General features: G+C 37.8%; 1 protein-coding gene across 3 annotated transcripts; it reads left to right on the forward strand.

The window, feature by feature from the left end:
* Window positions 1–318: 318 nt before the first annotated feature.
* On the forward strand, window positions 319–13,084 carry mtfr1l (mitochondrial fission regulator 1-like). Of its 3 annotated transcripts, XM_059353420.1 has the most exons (8): window positions 319–447; window positions 2,902–3,032; window positions 3,179–3,286; window positions 3,391–3,500; window positions 5,321–5,532; window positions 8,315–8,690; window positions 10,416–10,576; window positions 10,748–13,084. In XM_059353420.1, the coding sequence occupies exons 2-7, from the start codon at window positions 3,018–3,020 to the stop codon at window positions 10,531–10,533; spliced, it is 939 nt and encodes a 312-aa protein (XP_059209403.1). In that variant the 5' UTR covers window positions 319–447; window positions 2,902–3,017; the 3' UTR covers window positions 10,534–10,576; window positions 10,748–13,084. The 3 variants fall into 3 exon arrangements, with proteins under 3 accessions (XP_059209403.1, XP_059209402.1, XP_059209404.1); XM_059353419.1 differs by having other exon boundaries at window positions 10,416–13,084; XM_059353421.1 differs by having other exon boundaries at window positions 3,200–3,286; window positions 10,416–13,084.
* The last annotated feature ends 11,251 nt before the right edge of the window (window positions 13,085–24,335 follow it).

A 24,335-nucleotide genomic window follows, 5' to 3' on the forward strand; every position in this document is an offset into this window, starting at 1 on the left:
GTAGGAGATAGTTCTTGTGACTCGAGTCACTGAAGGCTTTTATCAGATCCCTATATTCAGATTCCTGTCCATTCCTGATACACGCCACAATAGCAGTGTCGTCATGATATTGTGATACTGAAGACAGTGGTAGTAAATTATAGCATATATTGTATTGCTAAATCAGCTGTAATAATATTATTTGTCCCAAAGTAAAGTTATGGTTACTACACATTGTATGTCTATAGTATAGTGTAGTACTCGCCTCCACCTCTAGGGGGCGCGCTGGTACATGTTTTAATGAAACAGCTCACGGGCTTCAGCCAATCAGATCACAGGAAAGGGAGGAACAGGTTTCCGGCCTAAAGAGCGAAAACACAACTCCAGTGTGAAAGACGAAGAGGAGAAGCTGCAGCTCTTTAATTATTTAACTGCTTAGTTTTCGCAGATACAGAAGAACCATCTGCCGTGAGTAGTGCTTTGCAGCGTTAATTGCATTTCGTGAAAGGAAGAGAAAAATAGTGTTGTTAGGTTACCGTTGAGGGTCAATCAGGGGGCCGCCGCTGCTGCTGCTAAAGCTAACTGACGGTCACTCTGTTTGATCCGGTAGCTACCGGCTAGTGATGCCCTCAGCAAAGATATTCACTAATCAGTTCACTAAAGCTCCGATTCTGTCGTCCATCATGATCCATTAACGGAGACTTTAGTCTCAGCAGCCTGCAGCGGTACCGTCAGTAAACTAAAGCTATCGTTAGCTGTTTTTTTAAACGTTAGCTGCCTAGCTGTGTTAGCTCTGATGATTTATAGACCATATTTAAAAAAATGCAATACGGTGTATATAGAAATAAATAATATGATCACATTGAATCAATAAAAAAACGGAAGCACTGGTGGTTGTTACACTGCTCCTTCCAAAGCTGAGAGATTAAAGCTGTAAAACAAAATCTTATTTTATATGAAGTCAACAATGCTTAGTGGTCACAACTAGTTATAGTTAGGTTACACATAAGTAGGGTTGGGCGATATGGACCAAAAGTCATATCACGGTATATTTGGGCTGAATGTTGATATATGTACTGATATTTTAGCGTAAAGTGAGAAAGAAAGAAAAAAATAACTATATCGATATATGCATTATGGTCTAATTCCATATCACATTTAAAAATACATCGATATATTTTTTATATTGATATATCGCCAAGCCCTACACATAAGAGTATCTTAAAGTTGTTTCAAATGAGGGAAGGTCAATATGATCTGAGAGAAATGTGTTTGTTCAAGAGGACCATGGGTATCCACTTCATGCATTTCACTTGAGATTACTTGAGACAGTATATATATATATATAAAAAAAATGCCTTGAATGTCTTTATTTTTCAAAAATACACTACAGGCCAAAAGTTTGGAAGCAACTTAAATTTTTTGTTTACTGCATGATCATACTTTACCTTAATTGAGTTGAACCATTTTCCTCAATTTACCTTTAGGCATACAATGATGTTACCAGACCATTGCTGAATAAATGTTAACAAAAGGAAAGAAGGGCTTAGTTTTAGGGTTGAGAAGATTTAGAAGAGTCACAACTTAAGTGCAAAAGTAAAAAACAAATCACAGTTTGCATTATTCACTTTAGCTCTTTGGCTTTTGAGAGTTTGGATACTAAAATCCCAATAAATCTCAACTGTGTTCATATCTCTGACAAAATACCACAGAAATGGCTAGAAAGAAGCAGCTGAGTGAAGAAACAAGAGTACAGATTTATACATTAAGGAAAGAAGGATACATTGAAAGAGAAATTACAAAACGTCTAATGGTGTCCAACAAAGGAGAAAGAAACTTGAAGTTATGATGATAGAGAATGGTGTGTCAGAAAGAGGTTTACTAAAAAAGCAGAGGATAAACATATCATTGTCACCAGTAAGAGAGATTAGCGAAGAAACAGCACCACAAATAAGGAAGGAAATGACCATGACAAGGTCAAAACCCATATCTCTGACAACTGTGAAAAGACTGGTCTGAAGGGTTGTATCTGCAAAAAACAACAACATTACTTTGTCCAAAGAACAAAAAAGGAGATATGAGAGGGCAAAAGCATATACATATGGGAAACAAGTTCTGTGGACCAACCAAAGCAAATTTGAACTATTTGGTTCAAATCACAGAGTCTATGTCCGCAGACAAGCTGGTGATGTCTTAAAACACCTGCATAACACTGACAATAAAGCATGGAGGTGGTAGTGCCGTGGTTTGGGGACGCTATGCTCCTCTCTTTTGTGTGAGATGAATTGGATTGATCAGTCATTAAAATGCTCCCCACAAATCAGCAGTCTCTCAATTATGAACTAAGAAAGCTTGGAATGCAATTCATAGCACATACCTTAAAAAAACTCATATATGCCATGCTGCTGTTAAAGCCAGAGGTTTCTTTGATGTTTTCTTTGAAGAAAGCAGAGTTTTGTTGCAAAGTATACCAATGAAACTATAATCTTTTTTTGTACAAATCTAATCTCGCTTCCAAACTGTTGGTCTGTAGTGTAGGATATATTCTATGTATTTGTTTTATTGCTGTTTTATTGTTTTGTTTTGTTTTATTGCTTCTTCTTTATGTATTTTTATATGTACTATTAGCTGTTTTTCTTCAATTACTTTTTTTATAGCTTATTCAACTTTTATCTATTATATTGACTTTTTATGTTGATTATTTAGTTTTTCTTCCCCAGCATCCCCCAGCAAAAGTATTTCTCATGACTGTACTTTAACCAGAGTAACAATAAAATCTTGAATCATTATCAGTCATCAGTCAAAATTATGGTTAGCTATAATTTCTATAGAGTTTCCTTTATGTGCGTCTGTGTATAATGATGCAGTGTTCTCTGTTGGCCTCAACAGATGCTCTAACTAATCACTAATTTATATTCTAAGAGTTGGCAGTCGCACTGACATGGCATCTGTCCACTAAACTGCCCCGTCTTCAGTCACTCCGAGCACCAGGCTTTGGTGTTCAGCTCCCCAACGAATGAGACTGACCCACCATCACCATGGAAACAGACACAGTAAGTTTGCTTCCATGCTGATAATGTTGTTTTGACTTAACACTGTTTAACTTAACACTGCCTGTCCTCCAAAATGACAAAGTGATAGTGCTGACAGTAAAATATGATCCTCTGTGTAGAGACAGTTTTTAATATATGTTTTACAGGACGTTATTCCTATCTGGCAGAATAAGCCTCATGGATCCACCCGCAGCGTTGTCAGAAGAATAGGTTCCACTCTTCCACTCAGACCTCCACAAAGGGCATGTTTCCAGGTAAATATCACATCCTATCTTTTTATCAATTGATTTTATTCCCATATTTATTTTAAGCAGAAACGCTTGTGTATACAACATTAATATTTAACATTGTGTATTAGGAACTACCAGGCCTGCCCCCTCTTCGGCCTATGGATGGGCCTATGGTTCCTACCTTGGCAGACATAGCCTGGATTGTCGCAGATGAGGAAGAAACATATGCCAGAGTGCGGTAAATATCCAGTCAAGCCCTAGGAGACACAGACTGAGGTTATGGAGTAGGGCCAAATCTATAATGGATGTGGATGCACACATGCAGCCCAAAGAAATGCATTACACTCGTATTGTCCTGTCCTGTATGCTGATTTTTTCAGTTATAGAAGTAGTGTTGAAAAGGTAAAGCACATTAGAACAGGAACCAATGTTATAATTACATTGAGTATCCCATCACATCTGCATCACAATTGAAAATGTAAACATATCGATACAATACTAAAGAAATACTGTGCATCATGATGAATGAAGAGCAAGACATGCGTTCTGCCTCCTAGGGTGTTTTCTTATTTTATATTTGTGGCCCAATAGGAACATGATTGGGCGACAAACAAACAATGTGCAAATCAAAAAATAAATAAATAAATAAATAAGTAACTGAGGATTCTTGTATGTGGTAAGTGAATAAGTGTTTTAGCTACAGGTTGTAAATAGCCTGGCTAACGCCAGACTATATCACAAATGAGCTATTCATTTCTCCGTAGAGGAGGCATGGTTTACGATCGCTCAGAGCCGTTTATTGGGCGCTACCAATGTCTATCATAAGCGTCTGTACGTGGCTCTTAGCCAATCGTATCAGTCATACCAGATGACGTATGTAGAGCGACAGAAATTCGAGGAAGCATCAAGCAAGAAAACGACTGATGTTTACATAGCCAGACTAGCCCATCTCTACTTTGGGACTAAAATGCTCAATTCTTCTTCTGCAACGTTTTTCTGTAGCATGTTCTGGCTCTGGCTGCTCTGTAGTTTCAGCTCACAGTCTACCGGGTGTGTTAGTGTGTGTCAGTGTGTGTGTGAGAGAGTGTTGGAGGGATGGGGGTTTGCTTGCTGCTTTGCTTCTCCAGTTCTCGCTTTCTGCAAGATTATTTATTTTTACGCCTTATCCCCCCTCATGTCATTCAGCCACACACATCCACTGATTTTATGGGCAATAAAAAAGCTGCTGCGGGTCTCTGGGGGCTCCGCTGTCCTCCGGCTCGTAGCCAGATCACCGGCGTTACAGCAGTGATCGGTAGCGGGGCTAGTTGGTAGATTAGGCTTTGGCCAAATCCTGTCGGAAGCAAGACTAAAACATCCTTTTTGGTGGTGAAACAGGAGTTTAAAGTCAATCGTTGTTCTTATAAAATCACTTTTGGCTCTAAACTATCTAGAACACTGTCTACAGCTAGATCCAAAGACAGCTTTGCGTCTGCTGCAGCCATGTTGGATCCGTAAGAAAACTACAAAACTACAAGCTTCCGTCTGCCGAGTAGTACGCGTCATCGTCTTGCCGTCCCTCCCCATTCTGTGATTGGATCCCTAAAACGGCTAAGAAACGGCCTTAGGTTGCAGGTTCGAAATGAAATCGAGCGCGCAAGGCAGTATGGGTATACCCAGGCTAGGGTGTAAACAAAATACAAGGGAAGTCAAAAGACAGGAGAAGATAGAAAATAAACCAATAAATAAATAATAATAATGATAAAGATAAGAAGAAAAAAGAGAGGAGGTGGGGGTCCATCCATCACAAGGCATTGAGTGAAGAGAATGAAAGAATTTTAAAAAGGGAAGCCACTTGTTATAAAATTAATCAGTTACCTTTCACTGAATATCTGATCTTCTCCAGCTTTAGAAAGATGATTTTGATTTGGCTGTATCTGTAAACTGCTACGGATCAGTACTAAATCACCTGCTGAGGAGTAGGTAAAGGGAACGTGTGACATCAGATGACATGCAGCGTACTTTAAAAGCTGGACTTCCTGTTCAGTCGCACTGATTCCCTTCTCCTCTTTCTTTCAGGAGTGACTCTCGTCCTCTGAAACACGAATGGCGGCCTACGCCTCTCCTAGTGCTCCACAGGAACTCATCTGTACCCAACTTCCGCCGCGAGGGAAAAAGGGTGGAGGGGCTCAGGAAACCCGGGGTGACGGCGCTGAACCGTACCACCGCCCTGCAGGACGAGCTCAGCAGACTCCGCGCACAGATCGCCAAGATTGTGGCGAGTGATTCTGGTAGGTAACCAAAGTTAGAGTTTACACAACAGGGTTGAGTGGGTGGTCATTTGTATTTTCAGATTGTCCAATCGTAGTTTTTCGAAATGGCCAGCCTGACAGGCAGGCTACATTGAAACATATGCAGAGCATTTACTGGCCGGCTGCTGACTGTGCCTAGAGTCCGTACTGAACTGGGGAAAAGGGCATTTAGTTATGCTGCTCCTTTTTCATGGAACCAGCTGCAAAATGCGCTAAAACTTAAGGAGCTGGTTTCTCTAAACATGTTTAAATCCTTACTTCATGATGTTGAAGCTGGCTCTTCTGTCTGTACATGCTTTGTTTGATGATGTTCTGACTGTGACTCTATTTTTATGTTCTCTGTTGTTTTTAAATGATTGTCTGTAACTAACCGTGCTGCTGCCTGTCTTGGCCAGGACTCTTTTGTAAAAGAGATTTTTAATCTCAATAAAACTTTCCTGGTTAAATAAAGGTTAAAAAAAAAAAAATGCAACACTACACTTCCACTAATGAAACTACTCAATGAAGCTGAGCATATTGCCTCATTTCCGGTTGCAGACGCTTCTGTGTTTACTGTCTGATAGCTTATTCTCGCTGCTCTAACTAGGGTTGTCACGATACTAAAATTTTCAACTCGATACCGATACTCAGGAAAATATTCGATACTCGATACCATTTTCGATACCACAAGGATAAAAACAAAGACCCCAAAATTTAACAGAAATATTTTTATTAACAAGAAAAATGCAACATGCAAAAATTAACAGAACCACAGGTTCAATATTTATTATAAAAAAACAGTTGTGCAAAAAGAAACCGCAACTATGATAACAAGCTTCAGGTCTGAGGTAGTGCAAAAAATGAATAAATACAATAAACAATAACAATTAGAACAATATTTTGAGGTTGTATGGTTTAGCTGTTTAATAAGTTGTTGGGTTGATACTTTTGAAAATGAGCATCGTATCCAGATACGTTTTAATATCGATACTTTTTTGAGTATCGATACGTTTGACAACCCTAGCTCTAACTGAACCCAATCATTGCCACAAGCCTAGAACACAATATAGCCAATATAGAACTTTGAAGTAGTGATAAAACTTGTGGCTGTGAACTGGTAACACAATAACTTGATGCTTATAAAACTATGAGTCATAAAACCGCTGAGAGCAGTGTATAACTAAAATGTCTTTATTGAGCCTGTTTTACCACAGACTTACTGTCTTCATGTGACCGTGTTGATGCCAAGTCTGCTGCCCTGATTCTCCTAAAGCTATTTGCTACTAAGATGTCTTGGCATCAGTTTGTAGGTCAGTGGCAAAAGATAATCTCCGCGGTTCAGTGCCAGTCATCTGTTGTAAAAATTTCAATGGGGATGTCAAGGGAATGTGTCACATACTCACATGTGTTTTATTCCTACTGAATTTAAACATGCTGTCTGATACTGTTTAGAAGAGAAACACAAGGATCTACAACTGTTGGATTGAAACACTGATGGCAGTTGAAGCTGCTTCTTAATCGTCGTGCTGTAAGACAGTCTGTTAACAGAGGAGAAACCTCAGATAGTGCAGGCCTTCATGCTCTAGTGGCTTTTTATTACAATGATAAAGTTAAGCTGCAAGGCAGGTAATGTGATCCTAAAAGCATTGGGGCTTTCAGAAAAGGTTCAGTCCTTGTCTCCTGAAGAAATTGCATACTGCTAAGAGAAAATGTGATTGACTGGAGTGTAGACTCTCCCACAGCACTCCATTTAATGTGTGATAGTGCCTAGGAGGGAGCTACTGAAAACAATAATAGGAGTGTTTCCACTGAGTACCTTTTGGAAAGTGGCTGAGTGTTTTGGCTACACTCACTAGTTGGTTCCCCTTGGCCTCTGTTCCTATACAGGAACTTTTGTAGCGGCTAACCAACGGAGTGTGTGAATGTGACAACAGACCGACGCAGTAAGCAGTGTTGCCAAGCTAGCGAATTTGTTGCTATATTTAGCGACTATTCAGACCCCTCTAACGTCTCTCTTTTCAAAAAAGAGACTAGCGACAAATCTAGGGCTGCAACTAACAATTATTTTCATTATTGATTAATATTTTGATTATTTAAACGATTAATTGATGAGTTTTGTTGGTCAATAAAATGTTGAAAAATATCAGTGTTTCCCAAAAACCACAAGATGACGTCCTCAAATCTCTTGTTTTGTCCACAATCCAAAGAGATATTCAGTTTATTGTCATGAAGGTACAAAGAAACCAGAAATATTCACATTGTAGAAGCTGAAATCAGAGAATTTGGACTTATTGTCTTTCAAAAACTGCTCAAACTAATTATTTGATTATCAAAATAGTTGACGATTAATTTATATATTATATTATTAATAATCAATTATTGTTAGATCAATCGAATAATTGTTGCAGCTCTTGAAAAATCTAGCGACTTTTTCTGGTGTTGGGGACTGGAGACTTTTGGAGACTCGTTCCTACTCTTCTTAACAAGTAGTAGGTGCCGTCCCAAAGCACTCACAAGCGGCCCAGTCCACCCTCAGCAGTCTCTCCCAGCTGCAGTCAGAGCAGGAGATGTTGATCCCTCAGCGTCCAGTCTGCAAATGAATCACGCTGCCGCAACCGTATCCAATCAGAGTTGACTAGTAAGTAACGGCTCAGAAAGTAACCTACCTAGGGCAGGTACTTTGTGAGCCGATACCTGAGCTGCTAATCAGTGAAGTTGAGCGGATCGCACCTATTGGTATACCTGTAAACAAGTTTCAGATTCCCATTCTTCTTTCTTTCAGGCTCCAACCCCCTGACCCCTGACCTGCTCTCCCCTGATGACACAAGTATGAGCTTCTCCATGGCGCCCTTCGAGGCGGCGCCCTACCAGCCGGCCGCTACCGCTGCTGCTTCCTTTGTCATCAGTGATGTCACAGAGGAGGAGGAGGAAGAAGAGGAGGAGGAGGAGGAAGATGTAGTCTCTGTGGTGTCGGAGCTTGTCCCTGACCCTCTGCCGCCTGTTTCCATGACGGCATCTGCGACCTTCGACCTGGACAGACCCAGCATGGACTTCCGGGAGGCGGAGGAGGACACGGTGTCGCTATCGAAATCCACCAGCTTTGCAGATGTTATGGACATCCTGAAAGACATGAACCGTATGAAGATGAGCAAGGACAGGTAAGAGCTGTCCAGAACATCGTCTTGGGTTTTGATATTTAAGAAATGTTATTTGAGACATGTAGAATAAGTGACTCTGATGAAACATCACTATTATAAGATAAAATTTTGTTATTTTGTTATTTGAGTAAGCGTTCACCACACATGATTTGTTCAAGGACCGTCTGAAATTAAAAAATACCTGAAGTTAGTTTCTGGCTAAAATAAATGGTGTAATGTTGGAGAATTTTTGTTGTTGTAACTTTTATTTTATTTTTTAATGAAAAGAAAGTCGTTCAAATCAGCCAGCAGGTTGTGGCTTTCAGAGAATTTCTTATTAATATGTTTATATTTTAACAGTAAGGGAAATCATTATTTGATCTCTTGCTGATTTTGGGATTTTTTCAAATTTGCCCACTGACAAATAAATGAACGGTGTATAATTTTAACATCGAGAGACCCAAAAACGAACGAAAAAATAAGGTCATCTCAACTCAACTCAACTTTATTTGTAAAGCACTTTAAAAACAACAACAGCCGCAACAAAGTGCTGTACATAAACAAGCAAACAAGAACAATAGAATAAATAAAACAGGAAATGAACACTTAAATAAATAGTTTTATTGCTTTTTAAAAAACAATAAATAAAAACAAACCATAAAAACACTAAAACAAGAGCAGAGTCTCATGCGTGGTTGAAAGCCAAGGAATAAAAATAGGTTTTAAGATGAGTTTTAAAAATGGACCGTGAGGAGGCTTGTCTGATGTGCAAAGGAGTGGCCTGGCCAGTCTCTGGACCTTAATCCACAAAAAAATCTGTTGAGGTACCTGAAGCTTCAAGTTGCCAAGCGACAGCCTTGAAACCTTAAAGATTTGGAGAGAAAATCTCTCCCAAGAAACGTCCGACCTCTGTGCTTGCCAGCAAGAGTTTCTCCACCAAGTACTAAGTCATGTTTTGTTAGGGGATCACACAAGTTCACACAATCAAATGCAAATCAATTTATAACTTAAAAAAAAAAATCTGTCTCTCACTGTTAAAATAAACCATCCATTAAAATTATAGACTGTTAATTTATTTGTTAGTGGGCAAACTTAGCAAAAATCACTGTATAAGGTAATAACTAGGGCCGGGACTTTAACGCATTAATTAAGATGAATTAATTACACACAAAAAAAATGTAATGCATTAAAAAAATTGACGCACTTATTTTTGCACTTAACGTTTCTCTGGATGAGTTTCAGGCGGACCGATTATACTGGAGCACCAACTAGCGTTCATGAGGTCAGACAACTACAAACCACAATGAACATGAAGGAAGAAGCTGATGAGACGCTTTAAAAACCAAAGTATTCTAGTTTACAGAAGGTCTACCTACCTATAGGCTACCTGAATTTATGAAATGTACTATATTTCTATATATGCTGTTGCTACACTTAATGGCAAAAATTGCACTGGTCTGTTGGACTTGAACAAGAATAAACAATATTTTTGTTACTTAAGCTTATGTATTCAGTCATTATTCAATGGTATACTAAAAAATCCATGTGAAAAAAATTACTTCTCACTGTTCTCAGGTCAAATATTTATATGCGATTAAAATGCGATTTAATTTCGATTAATCAATTAGAAAGCCTCTAATGAATTAGATTTTTTTTTTTAATCGAGTCCCGGCCCTAGTAATAACCCAATGTTTGTAACTGTATATTCTGTCATACATGTTTTTCTTTGTCTTCGTGTCCCTGCAGGTACAACAGAGGCTGCACGTCCCTCAGGGAGGAGGACTCGGCCTCTTTGATTTCAGAAGCTCTGAGGAAAAAGTTTGTCCTGAAGGAAGAAGATAGTGCTGCTGTGAAACGGAAGTAGCCTGATCACATGTTCTCGTCAGTTCCCGATCCTGCTGCTCCATGTAAGTCAGGACAGGCTTGTAGAGGGAAGGTTTTTTTTTTCTAATATTTTGTATAATGAGCCCTTGACGGCATGTAGTAGTTTTTTCATCGGTAATGTATTCAGTGGCAGAATGTTTTAGCCCACTTGTAGGTTCTTAGTTGTTGTTTTTTCTCTCCCTCGTTATTTTTAGGCCTTTGCCTGTGGAATATGTACCCATGGATCCACAACCTTGCTCCTCAGACCCAAGGCAATAGCTGTCTGCCAGAGCTAGAACAAAAAACACTTTGTCTCAGACATTCGAAACCACATGTGAGCCTCACAGTGCTGGTGCAGTGTGAGGGGGAACAGCCGACTCCTGATAACAATAATCACTTTTAGCACTGCATTGCATATTGCATCCAGTTTATTTCTCTCTGAAAAAACTCAATAGACTGGAAACTTGCTCCAGGATGTTTTGATTTTTTTTAAATGCTGTTTTCTTGTTTTTTTTTAATTGTGTAGGCGCTGACATCCAAACAATAACGTCAAAAGTTTTTGGACTTAAATTGAGGAATGTCCCTTTAAAAAGCCTTCTATCCAGTCTGCTACAAAGAGAGCCGTTTTGAATTTTTCACAGAAGAGATGCAATTTTTTCAGTTGTCAAGAAGTCCTCTAACATACTTGAAAATATTTTATGTACAGGTGAAACAGATCTAGTGTACATGCAGAGGTGCACTGTAGCTTATCACAGCGTGTGTGAGAACTTCAAATTTTTGCAGTTAATATTTGCATTGCAGGTCTGAATTTGCAAATGTGTGCAGCATCATGTACAGTATATTGCTCGCTCCACTGCACCTCCTGCCTGTCCTCTTGTTTGTGATTAACATATCCATTGATAGTCACTGAACCACAGGACACTTTATTTTGAAACACAAACTTAAAGGAGCAACAATATGCTTATGATATAGTTTGGAGAGTGAACTGTGTGGTGTAAAAATTAAATGGAAGTGTGTGAGTAATATGTGCACCCATCATTGTTTGTGTTTACACTAAAGGCCACAATAGAAACAAGCTTGTACAGGACTTTAGACACTATCCCCCTTGTGTAAATTGCTATAATTAATAGCTGAAACTAGGGTTGTAACGATACTAAAACTCGATACCGATACTCTGGAAAATATTCGATACTCGATACCATTTTCGATACCACAAGGATAGAAACAAAGACCCCAAAATTTAAAAGAAATATGTTTATTAACAAGAAAAATGCAACATGTAAAAATTAACAGAACCACAGGTTAAATATTTATAATAAAAAACAGTTGTGCAAAAAGAAATTGCAACTATGATAACAAGCTTCAGGTCTGAGGTAGTGCAAAAAATAAATAAATACAATAAGCAATAGCAATTAGAACAATATTTTGAGGTCGTATGCTGTGCACAATATTAGGCAAGCTTGATTAAAAAAAAGAAAAATAACTTAAGTGTTCCTTCCTTTACTATGCTTTACACACATAACAAACTATCGATACTTTACTTTTGAAAATGAGTATCGTATCCGGATACAACGTTTTAGTATCACTACTTTTTTGAGTATCGATACTTTTGACAACCCTAGCTGAAACTACATTTAATGATGTTTCTTAATGTTGCAGCATTAAAGAGGTGATCACAGTTTGGCCAGAAACAACTGAGCGTAAGAGTAATTTTACATCATTCTGTATGCAGAGTTTTGACACAGCCATGGCTAAAACAGTTACGAGAGTCAGAGTCACGACGATGGCGATAAAGATCCTAGTTGACGCCTTACCACGTATCTATTGCCTGTTCTGAAGCCTGATTTCATTCCCACATTGGTGCCATGGGTTTGCCCACCCCTCATTGCCTGCCCTTTTTCCTGAATGTGCCCTCCTTTTATTAAAATTCTCACGTTTCATCTCACAAGTTGTGTGTGTGGTGTGATGATGGATATTTGTTAAGAAAAGACGTGCCGTTATGTCACTTTCACCACCACTCATGTCACTCCTACTCCGTTTTTCATCCGTCACATTTATGCCTACAAGACTGGGAGTCCTTAGTGTAGTTCTGCAGTGTGAAAAGTTGCCGCTAAATATGTTTGGATTGAAACAAGATTGTACCCATCTGTGTGTCGCTGTATGGAGTGAAGCTAAAGTATGTTTTGTCTTGCTAGAATTGGCCCTGAAGTTGTCTTTGGTGGTCTTCGCAGTGAATAATTTTCTCATTGGACAGAGTGATGATGAAGTGTAAACGTCTAGCTGAGAAACATACTATATGCAAGTTTAAATATATAAATTGTGTGTCTGTAATTAAAATGTTGAACCATGCACAGCTAACTGCATCACTAGTCCTGATAAGTTCAGAGGAGAATTTAGTTGATGAGGATTTTCCACAGATAACTTATTGATTTTATTTCTCTTGTCCAGTTTGGTTTTTCACCAAAGTCAAGCCCACCACCACTACCACCTGTATTTTTATTTTTTTTTGTCATATTAGGACTTGTAAATAAAGATTGGCTGATGTTTTGAAACTGACTTAAGTTTTTGTCTATGAGAGTTAATTTGTTTTTGCAGTGCAGAGTTTTACCACATGGGGGCAGCACAGGGGAATAAAATGAATATTTGGTCACAGAGCAACTCAATTTCCACCTTAAAACTTGATTTGAATCACTCAAATTTGCCACAAACTTCTAAACAGATGCACCTGATTTCTCCAATTAAACAAAAAACGTTTTTCTGTCAGTGGCTGGGATTATTAGGCGCAATTAGAGAAAGGGGGATGGGGGTAGAGGCTTTTATATTCAGTTTAATACCAACTAATAGTGGGAGAAGTATTTAGATATCTCATTTAGTATAAGTAGCAACATCATAGTCGTACTGGGGGTTTCAGCATTATCATAATCAACAAAAAAAGGATGTAAAGTATCAAATGTAAAAGCACTTATTATACAGAATGACACTATTGAGATGGTTAGCTATATAATTGATATAATGTTTGTGGTTGTTTAATCTATAATGTATTACTGTATGGAATAAGCACATTTTTCATGTGTAAAATCCTTACCTATAATGTAATTAGTAACAGTAGTGAAAGGAGCAAATATACACTATTATACTCTAAAATGTAGTAGGAAACTGGAAGTTGCATTCAATGAAAATACAAAAGGCACAAGTAACAGAAGAAACTACATCCATCACTGATACAAAGAAACATTTGACCATTTAATTCTAGTCCTTATATAGATGCTAATATACATGTTTTAGATGGCATTTGGAGCTGCAACAATTATTCGATTAATAACAGAACAATAGTCGATTATTAAATTAATCAACTATTATGATAATCCAATAATTGGTTTGAGCAGTTTTTTAAAGACAATAAGTCCAAATCCTCTGATTTCAGCTTCTTCAATGTGAATATTTCTGGTTTCTTTGTTCCTTTATGACAATAAACTGAATATGTCTTTGGTTTGTGGACAAAACAAGAGATTTGAGGACGTCATCTTGTGGTTTGGGAAACACTCATTGATATTTTTCAACATTTTATTGACCAAACAACTAATCGATTAATCATTTAAATAATCTACAGATTAATCAATAATGAAAATAATCGTTAGTTGCAGCCCTAGAATAAGTAGCAACAACATAGTAGTACTGGGGTTTTCAGCAATATCATAACCAGCAAAAAAAGGATGTAAAGTATCAAATGTAAAAGTACTCATTATGCAGAATGACACTATTAAGACGGATAGTTATATATTTGATATAATGTTTGTGGGTTGTTTAATCTATAATGTATTACTGTATGGAATAAGCACATTTCATATGTGAAATCCTTCCCTATAATGTAATTAGTAACAGTAGTGAAAGGAGCAAAGATGCACTATTACACTCTAAAATGTAGTAGGAAACAGGAAGTTGCATTCAATAAAAATACAAAAGGCACAAGAAACAGAAACAAACAAACATCTGACCATTTAATTGTCGTCCTTATATACAGTGGGGCAAAAAAGTATTTAGTCAGCCACTGATTGTGCAAGTTCTTCTTCTGAGAAAGATGAGAGGTCTGTAATTTTCATCATAGGTACATTTCAACTATGAGAGACAAAATGGGAAGAAAAAAAATCCAGGAAATCACATTGTAGGATTTTCAAAGAATTTATTTGTAAATTATGGTGGAAAACAAGTATTTGTTCACCCACAAACAAGCAAGATTTCTGGCTGTCACAGACCTGTAACAACGTATTCTAGGTAGGAGAACTTGCACAATCAGTGGCTGACTAAATACTTTTTTGCCCCACTGTAGATGTTAATACACATGTTTAGGTGGCATTATTTAATATGAAATCATACCACAACTTTTTTAGCTTTATGAAACATGACACAGAGATAACATGTAGTACCTCTCAACCTGATCACACCACGGGGGGCCTGTTATTTTCCAACGATTATCGTTAACCCACATTCTTTCCCATTTCCTGTTCTTTCCCAAGATGATCCAGCCCCACAGTGAGTCACAGTCTATTTTCTGTGAGAGTCCTTGGCCTACTTTGTCTCTCTTTACCTTCCACAATAGACTTCCTACCTATTTTGGATACAGGGAGATGTCTGTGGAGAGCTCAATTAATAGGGCTCAGTGTCAAAATGAGGCTTTGGTGAACCTATAAATACAGGCCTTTAGTTCAAAGTGACATTGGCACATTTTCATCACTACAAGACTTGTGAAAAGCATTTCAAAGCATTTTAATAAGTGTGACTGGGCAGTTTCTAAAGCTGTGACAAGGCCTCTCAAAACAAGATGACTATATTGTTCTTTGGTGAAGCACAAATTAAAGTAAAATCCATTAACTTTTGACTTCACTTAGAAGACTTTAGCATTTTAATGAAGACCGGGGCTGAAGATGAAATATAATCTTATGTTCAGCAGTTCACAGTTTATATTTCTGACAAAATCTAGTTTGATAAAACATAACTCAGAGGTAAGTTTAGAAACTAAATACCAGAAGGCAACATGCAAAACAGTTGACTCAAAAACTTCTAATTACTCACAGGAATAGCATATCAAGGCTAAAATTTAGATAAATGTTATGAAAATGATTCAAAACTGAATGCCAATTTGAAAAACCTGCTGTGTTCTACAGTCTACAGCCATGCTTGCATGTACAGTCATGGAAAGAAACTATTAGACCATCCTTGTTTTCCTCAATTTCTTATTCATTTTAATGTCTGGTACAACTAAATGTACATTTGTTTGGACAAATATAATGATTACAAAAAATAGCTCATAAGAGTTTAATTTAAGAGCTGATATCTAGTAATTTCCATGGTTTTCTTGATTATAACCAAAATCAACTATGGAAAATATCTAGAGATCAGCTCTTAATTGATCTATTATGAGTTTTTTTTGTTGTTATCATTATATTTGTCCAAACAAATGTACCTTTAGTTGTACCAGGCATTAAAATGAACAAGAAATTGGAGAAAACTAGGGTGGTCTAATCATTTTTTCCATGACTGTACAGCAGTGCTTTGAATGAGCTAAATGCTAACATTAGCATGCTAATATACTAAACACGGCCGTACTAAAGTGCGGGAGCGTGCCTATGTTGCCCTCTTTGTATGAGACTGGGGAACATTGGACCCTTTCCCCCCGCTTTTCCCAAAAAGGGTCCTATGTTCCCCGGTCAGTTACTTTTCCCACCATTACTGCCAAATTCCATGGCCAATAGGCCTATGTAGGCCTACGGGCTGTTTGACGCGCATATGCAAATAACTTAACCCTAACCCTAAAAGGAAAGAGCTAAATGCAAGACAATATGATCAGGGGTGGGAATATACAAACATGAGTAATCCTAAATTTAAAAAGCAAAAAAAAAAAATTAACTGCAAAGTAATCAGAAAGTAGCTGCTGTGCAAATTTAAGTTTTGGGCTGCTTGAGCTAAAGTGGGCCATGTGACGGTAGGCCTGCTGGCCATGCTGAGTCTACCATAAAGATTCAAAATCAAAGTCAAAGTCAAATTTATTTATATAGCGCATTTACAGACGGCTGAGCCGCACCAAAGTGCTTCACATAAAAGTGCAAAAAGTGCAATAAAATGCAGAATTGACAAAGGTAAAAAGAAACAAAACAAAACAAAATTTGATAGATTGATAGATTGCGGGGAACAAAGGACCCTTTTTCTGGAAAAGGGTCCTATGCTCCCCTGTATGTACTGCTACAGGGGAACATAGGACCCTTTTTGGGAAAAACAGGGAACATAGGACCCTTTTTGGGAAAAACAGGGAACATAGGACCCAGGGAACATAGGGATGACTATTGTTAGCAGGTTTGTCATTTACAGTGTTTACAATCTTAGCTTAGCGTGTGAACATGCTAACATCTGCACAAGGGAACATAGTGACTTAAAAACTCGAACTTTATGACTTTCACTTTACTTTACATTTGACTCAGCAATATCTGAGACTTACTTTGTGGCTTGCAAGGTGCTGACTTTGTCACACCTGCAGTTGTGTCAGTTGTTTGGCCAGCTCCACAGCCACCACATGAAGCCAGTAGCTGCAGCCAAGTTCCCGCTCTATCGTAAGTGGCAGTGAAGCAGCAAAGACGCCAACAGGTAGAGTATCTGTCATGGTGACCGGTCAGCGTGGCTCCTCATTGTCCCAGAGCCTCAGAGCTTTTCATCATTGTCTCCTTATGTTGCTGGAAGCTCTTCATAAGGAGACCTGTCACTGGAAACAGAAACTTCCCCTGATGTTTCCTAATGTTGCTCAGAGGCTGCCAGGTTTCAAGCTCATTTGTTACTTTCAGGAGCAATATGGTCAAAGGAATTGCTTTTTGGTTTCCCTTCACGGTGGGAGAATTGTCTGGTGTGTTGAAGTTTTACTTTGGACAGAAACATTGTCAGGGTTTTTGGTTTTGATTAATCTGTCTGACAAATGTGTGGAGCAGCGCTGCGGCGGGGAGGTTATGTGAGCTACAGCTGAGCTGAAGGGAAACCAGCGGAGCACAGATCTATCACTCTCAAAGAGCAGGTGTTACACAAAACATGTCACAGCAGGTATTATCTATTGGCATCCTTCTGGGGGTGACAGGAAATGCCTTAATTCACAGTTTGCTTCCTGAAATGCTGCATTAGCATTCCCAGTTCAAATTAATAGCTGAAAGTGCAGAGAAATGGTTTTATCATCAAAGAGAAGCAGCTAAACAACTTGGATATACAGTCATGGAAAACAGTATTCGACCATTCTTGTTTTCTCCGTGCTTTCTTGTTTTTTGGTTTTTTTTAGAATATTTTATTTTTCAGTTTTCAATTCAACAAGATATACATGAAAACACAAACACACAACTCCAAACCCCTTCCCCAACCCACACACAAACTGAAAAGCGAGAGGAGAGAAAAAATAAATAAATAGATAAGTAAAATTAAATAATGAAAATATAAATGATATAAAATTCATTTAAAAATAAATAAATAATAAAAAAAATTCTTATATATTATTATTATTTATTATATACAATTTTTTTTTAAAACGGTCGAGAGGCAAGGAAGACAAGAGTAAGCACTGACAACAAAGAGAATGCAAAAACTACAACCCGTCCACCATAGAAGCTGGCAATGTATCCATAGATGCTAAATAGGGCTGCCACATCTCTGTAAAAGTATTAAAATCATTCCTGAGTATATATGTAATTTTTTCAAGTGGAACACAGCTATTCATTTCTGAAACCCATCTTCCTATAGAAAGTTGGGAGTCAGATTTCCACGTGATGCCGATGCACAAGGCCAGTGAGAGAAACCTCTTTTGAGCTTTTTTTCATCGTGCATCAATATTTGTAGTATCTCCTAATAAGCAGGTTTGAGGATCTAATGGGAGATATAGTCCTAGGAGTCTTGTCATGATGTCAGAGAAATCATGCCAGAATGTGTTAAGTTTTGTGCATAACCAAGTGCAGTGTAGGAATGAACCCTCCTCCATACTCCTTGCTTTCTTGTTGAATTAATACCTAAAGGTACATTTGTTTGGATAAATATAATTATAACAAAAAAAAAGCTCATAAGAGTTTAATTTAAGAGCTGCCGTAGGAACAATGAGTTACTCATGTGTTGCTCAATCTCTTCTCTGAGATCAGTTTGAGCTTCTCATATTCGTATCATTCTGTGATCATTTGTTTCTGAATTACTTCTCCTAAGGGACCTTAAGGAGCAAGAGATAAGCTAAAAAAGATGCCCCTGATCTCAATCATTCCCCAATTCAATTCTCCTTCAAAATAGCCTAGACATAATTGAGATCAGGGGCATATACAACTATGAGATCTCCTCAGTTGATCCCACTTCTCAAGTTTTGCTCAAATGGTTTTCTCAACTCAACCTCCTTTGTCTTAGTGATGTCTTGTCTCTTTTTAGCTGATCTCTTGCTCCTAAAGGTCCCTTAGGAGAAGTAATTCAGGAACAAATGATCACAGAATGATATGAACATGAGAAGCTCAAACTGATCTCCGAGAAGAGATTGAGCAACACATGAGTAACTCAGCTTTATTGCCATTTTCCATGGTTTTCTTGATAATGATTTTGGTTATCATCAAGAAAACCATGGCATTAACCAGGCATTAAAAAGAACAAGAAATTAAAGAAAACAATGCTAATATTTTTTTCCACAACTGTATCAATGTGTTAACACATTTGATCATACAATACAACTGAATCAATCAAATATTGTCAGGCAGAAGATTTGAATCAAATTTGTTATTTTTAATGCATCAGCATTTTCGTCATAACTGACAACTGAATAAATACTGATTCACCCATTGATTGTCAGACAGAGAAAAAAATCACCAACTATTCTGATAATGAATTAATCATGAGGCAATTTTTCATTCAAAAATGGCAGAAAACTGAATACAGCATCTCAAATGTGTAGATTTCTTGCTTTTCTCTGTTATACATCATAATGAAATGAATATCTTTTGGTTTTAGACTGACAAAACAAGACATTTAAAGACATCACCTTGCACTTTTAGAAAAGGGATTGATCATTTCACTTCACAAATGATTGATTTATTCATCATGATAATCTGCAGATTGATCATTGCAGCCCTAGTCCAATAGATCTGTTTTCAACATTTAATCTGATTCCTGAGCAACCTTTCTCACAAGATCTCAATGTTTAACTAATGCATTTTGCTGTGTGGGTACGTTTAACACAAGAGTTTATAAAATAGTTTCCTCCTTGTGGTTATGAAGTTGTGCCCTTTTTTGCATGAAAATGACAGTTTTATAGACTGGGCTTCAACTTTGGAATTATGAGAGGAAATACCAGAGACAAAGTGTAAACTGAGCTTCATGATGATCAAAAACCTCCAAACTCTGTCCGCCTACATTATCCACATGAGAGGAAGTAAACCTGAGAGCCAAGAGCTTCCCTGATCACACAAGTGCAGTCATAACTAATAATCCTCCTCATTTGACAGAAAAACATTGTAAAATACATATAAAAGCTTGACGAATGTTAACTGCTGCAGCAATATGTGAAGTGTCAACATGTAAATGATCCTGGTTTGACTCCACATTAACTTGTAGGTTAGACATTTTAATTGTTTCAGAAATAGAACAAATTCCCAGAATGTGTAAAACACGTAACAGCTTTTTGGTGTGTTTGTCTGCGTGTTGTGTTCGAGTGTCATTTCCCATGTTGTATCATAGCAACAACCAGCTGAATGAAGCTGAGACCGAGTGGATGACAAGGGTCTGGGGGAACACAAGCGATGCATCTGCTGCTCCCACCCGCCCACCCAACCCTCCCCCAGTGTCACCCACGCATCCGCCCGCGTCATCAAGACACAAAACTAACACTTATGACTCACAACAGGAACAGCGCCACAAGAGCGGCTGCAGCTCTATTGAATTCATGCTGTTGTGGCTATTTCTGGGCCTTTGTAGTGTTTCTGCCTTATTAGTGGGTTTGCCCTCTAAACATGATTGCTTTGTGATGCAAAGTAAATTGCGCCCATAAGTGGAACTGTTGATGGCACTTAAGTGTGGTGTTGCGCAGCCTCTCTCTGCAACACTGTGCTCAACCTGTTGCTGCTTTTTTTGGTGTTTAACAGAACAACATGTTTCCTGCTCAGGAGATTAAAAATATCTGTAATTCTATGAAACATCAGACACAAAATTAACTCTTGAATTTGTCTTAATCCCCCTGTAATTTTATGCTAAATTCCTCTTGAGCCACTTTCCCAACACTCTGCCTTAAGAAAATACAGTTTTACATCCTTAGAAGCAAGGTGATAACAGTTTTGGGTTTTTCATTAGTATTAGTTTTAATTTCGTTATACATTTTTGTTTTCAAATTCAGTTAGTTTTAATTCGTTTTTAGAGTGAGTTTGCTAGTTTTAGTTTAGTTTTTATTTTTTGAAAATGCTTAGTTTTAGTTTAGTTTTTATTAGTTTTAGTTTTTTTTGTAATGTGTCAGACGCAAGATTCAAAGAGGTCATAATATATTTTGCCTTTATTTCCTTTGTTTTTCCCCATCTCAGCCCCAATAAGGTTATTAACTCTTACAGTTCCGGATGTTTTGAATTTTGGTTGGAGTGTAGACATCCCAGTCTCAGTAAACATATTTACCATGTGTTCCTGTAGGTTCACTAACAGAATCCTCTTTCTAATAGAAACACTCGATTATGTATGAAAAAAGTTGACAAAGACGAAAACGAAGGACATTTTCACTATAATTTTAGTTTGTTTTGTAACCACACAATACAGTTTCAGTTAGTTATCTTTTTTTTTTAAACTGTGGTTTTTATTTTTATTTCAGTTAATGAAAATGTTTTTTCAATTCTAGTTTTCGTTAGTTTTCGTTAACTATAATAACCTTGCTTAGAAGTAGAGTTTGGGAAATACGCTTTGGTTCCCTCTACCTAAGCTCCATCAGCCCTATGTTCCCTCAGCCACATGGCCCCTTAGCCCTATTTTAACTTTGTTTTCTCTGCTTTGTTTCCTCAGCCCTATGTTTCTTGACTACAATGTTCCCTAAGCCCTATGGTCCCTCAGCCTTGTGTCCCTCCAACATGGCTGCAGCAGACGCCAAGCTCTCTTTGGATCTAGCTGTAGACAGTGCTCTAGATACTTTAGAGCGAAAGTTTATTTTATCACCACCAAAAAGGATGTTTTAGCCTTGCTTCCAACAGGATTTGGCGAAAGCCTAATCTCCCAACTAGCCCCGCCAGTGGCTAAGCTAATGGGGTTTAGCGAGACCCCGGTCATTGTGGTTGTGACTCTTGGGCGACTATCACTCCTAATAACGCTAACCTCTCTTATATGCTCGTTGTTTTTTTTGGAAAAATATATTTCTGAAGAGTGTGCATATGGGGAGTGTCCTTCTTTCTTCATATATATCTTGCACAAATGGCAATAATCGTTGTTCGGCGCCATCGTGTAAACATCAGTCGTCTTCTGTCGCTCTACATACGTCATCTGGTATAATGATACGATTGGCTAAGAGCTACGTTCAGACGCTTATGATAGACATTCATATCACCCAATAAACGGCTCTGGACGATTGTAAACCATGCCTCCTCTACGGAAAAATTAATATGTGGTCTCCAGACTATATCTCATTTGTGATATAGTCTGGTGTTAGCCAGGCTAGGTGCTGAAGGAATATATGGATGACCCTGTGTTTAATGAGAAGATCGATTTGAGAGTGGTATCAATCTACTCATCTAACAACCAGCAAGAATGCAAGTATGGACTTTTAGGATAGAAGAAGTGATAAATGAAAAAAGCATAAGTGAACCACACATTGACAAGAAATGTCAGATGAAGCTGATGGGATCTGTATTAGGACAGCACAGCACCAGATATCTGGGGTGTGTTCACATCCATCATTTTACTCCGTTAATTGGAGCAAGTCATCATGATGGCCTTGTTTCAGACTTCCAGCTCCTCTGGGGTAATAACTGGCATCCATCAGCTACCTTCGTAGGGAAATGTCTAAAAAGTGTCTTCAATAAATGGTCATCTTATAGAATGAGGGCCAAAATAGCTGCTTTAAAAGCAAATTACTAAAAGTAAGGAAAGACAAAGGCCTAGGTTCATGACTCCTCAAGGAAATTCCCCCAGGGACAGGGAGACACAGAAAAGACGCCAATTTTCTTTTCTTTTCCTTGTCTCTCTCTTTTCCCTCAGCTCAGAGTCACGTTTCGATGAGAAATTGATAAGAGCCGGATTGTGAGTCCCAGATGGTACCCCAGTATCATGTTGGACAGCCATTCATAAATGATACAGTTTCTGTAGAAAAACAATAAAACCAGCCAAAAGGAAAGAAGCCAATATGCTCTCCAAGTATTGTACATACATTTGTGATACACTATTTATGCATTTATAGTGGTTGAATCGCATTGTGGATTTCAAGAATACTGTATCAGTAGCTGCATTTGGATAAACAGCTTTTTTTTTTGTTGCCTGGTGCTGATGAGCTTTCTATTTATCGTTTACTGAAACATCTTCACATGCTTTCAATATCTGAAGAAGAGTGGGAAACCATATGTAGACTACAATGGGGAACAACATGTCTTCTAGGATTGGCCAGTACTAACTCCATACTGGCGAGAAATACACTTCCACCTGGAAGCCACTTTCAAAGTAAACCTCCCATGTAGGTTTGACACCTTATACTTAGGAAACATGTCATTCGATTTATGGGATTATAGAGATAAAAAGTTGTTACTTATACTTCTGGTGGCAAGCAAAAAAGCAATCTCAAGAAGGTGGTTAAAACAAGACCCACCTACAATAGGAGAATGGCTAGATGTGGTCCATGATATATGATATATATATATATATATATATATATATATATATAGAATGTTGTAATTGTCTTTGTATATGCGTGTCATTTTTCTTTATTCATTTTCTTTCAGAGAATTAAAGTGAAACTCCCCCTTATGTTCGAACTGTTCATACTGTTAATACATAAAAATGTTAAAAATTGGGCCTGGGAAGAAAACTGATGTTGATATATAACTATAGATACAGAATGAAAATCCTGACGGTTATCTTTTCTATGATTTGGTTTTCTTTTGCTTTTCTTTGCTTTTCCTATGTATCAGGAACCTGTAAATCTAAGAGGAATTATGTTTTGTTTTGTTTTTAAGAAGGGAAAGTATCCTATGTTGTATGAAACCTGTTGGCCTCAATAGAGATAAAAGTTTAAAAAAAAGAAAGAAACATCTTCACATGCCTTATTTTGAGAAATTTACCAAATGCAACCAACAAGCTATGCAGCTGTGAGCAATTTTTAGTGTCTCCAGAGCAAGATTAACCTGCTTTAGGGTTCCAGGCCCAGATGCCTGTTTCGCCTTGAAGTTTATAACTCAAATATATCATTTTAAAATTTGGATTAAATAAAAATACCAGAGTATGTCGTCATCATTTGCACATTTCACTTTAAAGACAGTGGTTATGGGTATTGCATCCCTATTGCGTCCGACTGGCAGTGCTGAAATGCTCATGAATACACTGAGGAATGTCCTCAGGCAAGTATTTCCAGAATGGTGTAAATATTCTGCATGAATCAAAGGCAGCGGAGACATAGATATTGCTAACTAGCTCCCTTGTTACCACAGGAATTGGCGTAGCAACCAGTAAAGCCTAGCTTGCCATGTTTTATGGGGATTAACAGTATGGTTGGATCCTGTCTTTAATAAATCAGACTGCTTGGCTCAACCGACTCATGGTATAAATAAAACATCCCACTTCAGGCAAGTTTTCATTTTAAATACA

Source organism: Centropristis striata, chromosome 16 (genome assembly GCF_030273125.1).
Source record: "Centropristis striata isolate RG_2023a ecotype Rhode Island chromosome 16, C.striata_1.0, whole genome shotgun sequence".
NCBI lineage: Eukaryota > Metazoa > Chordata > Actinopteri > Perciformes > Serranidae > Centropristis > Centropristis striata.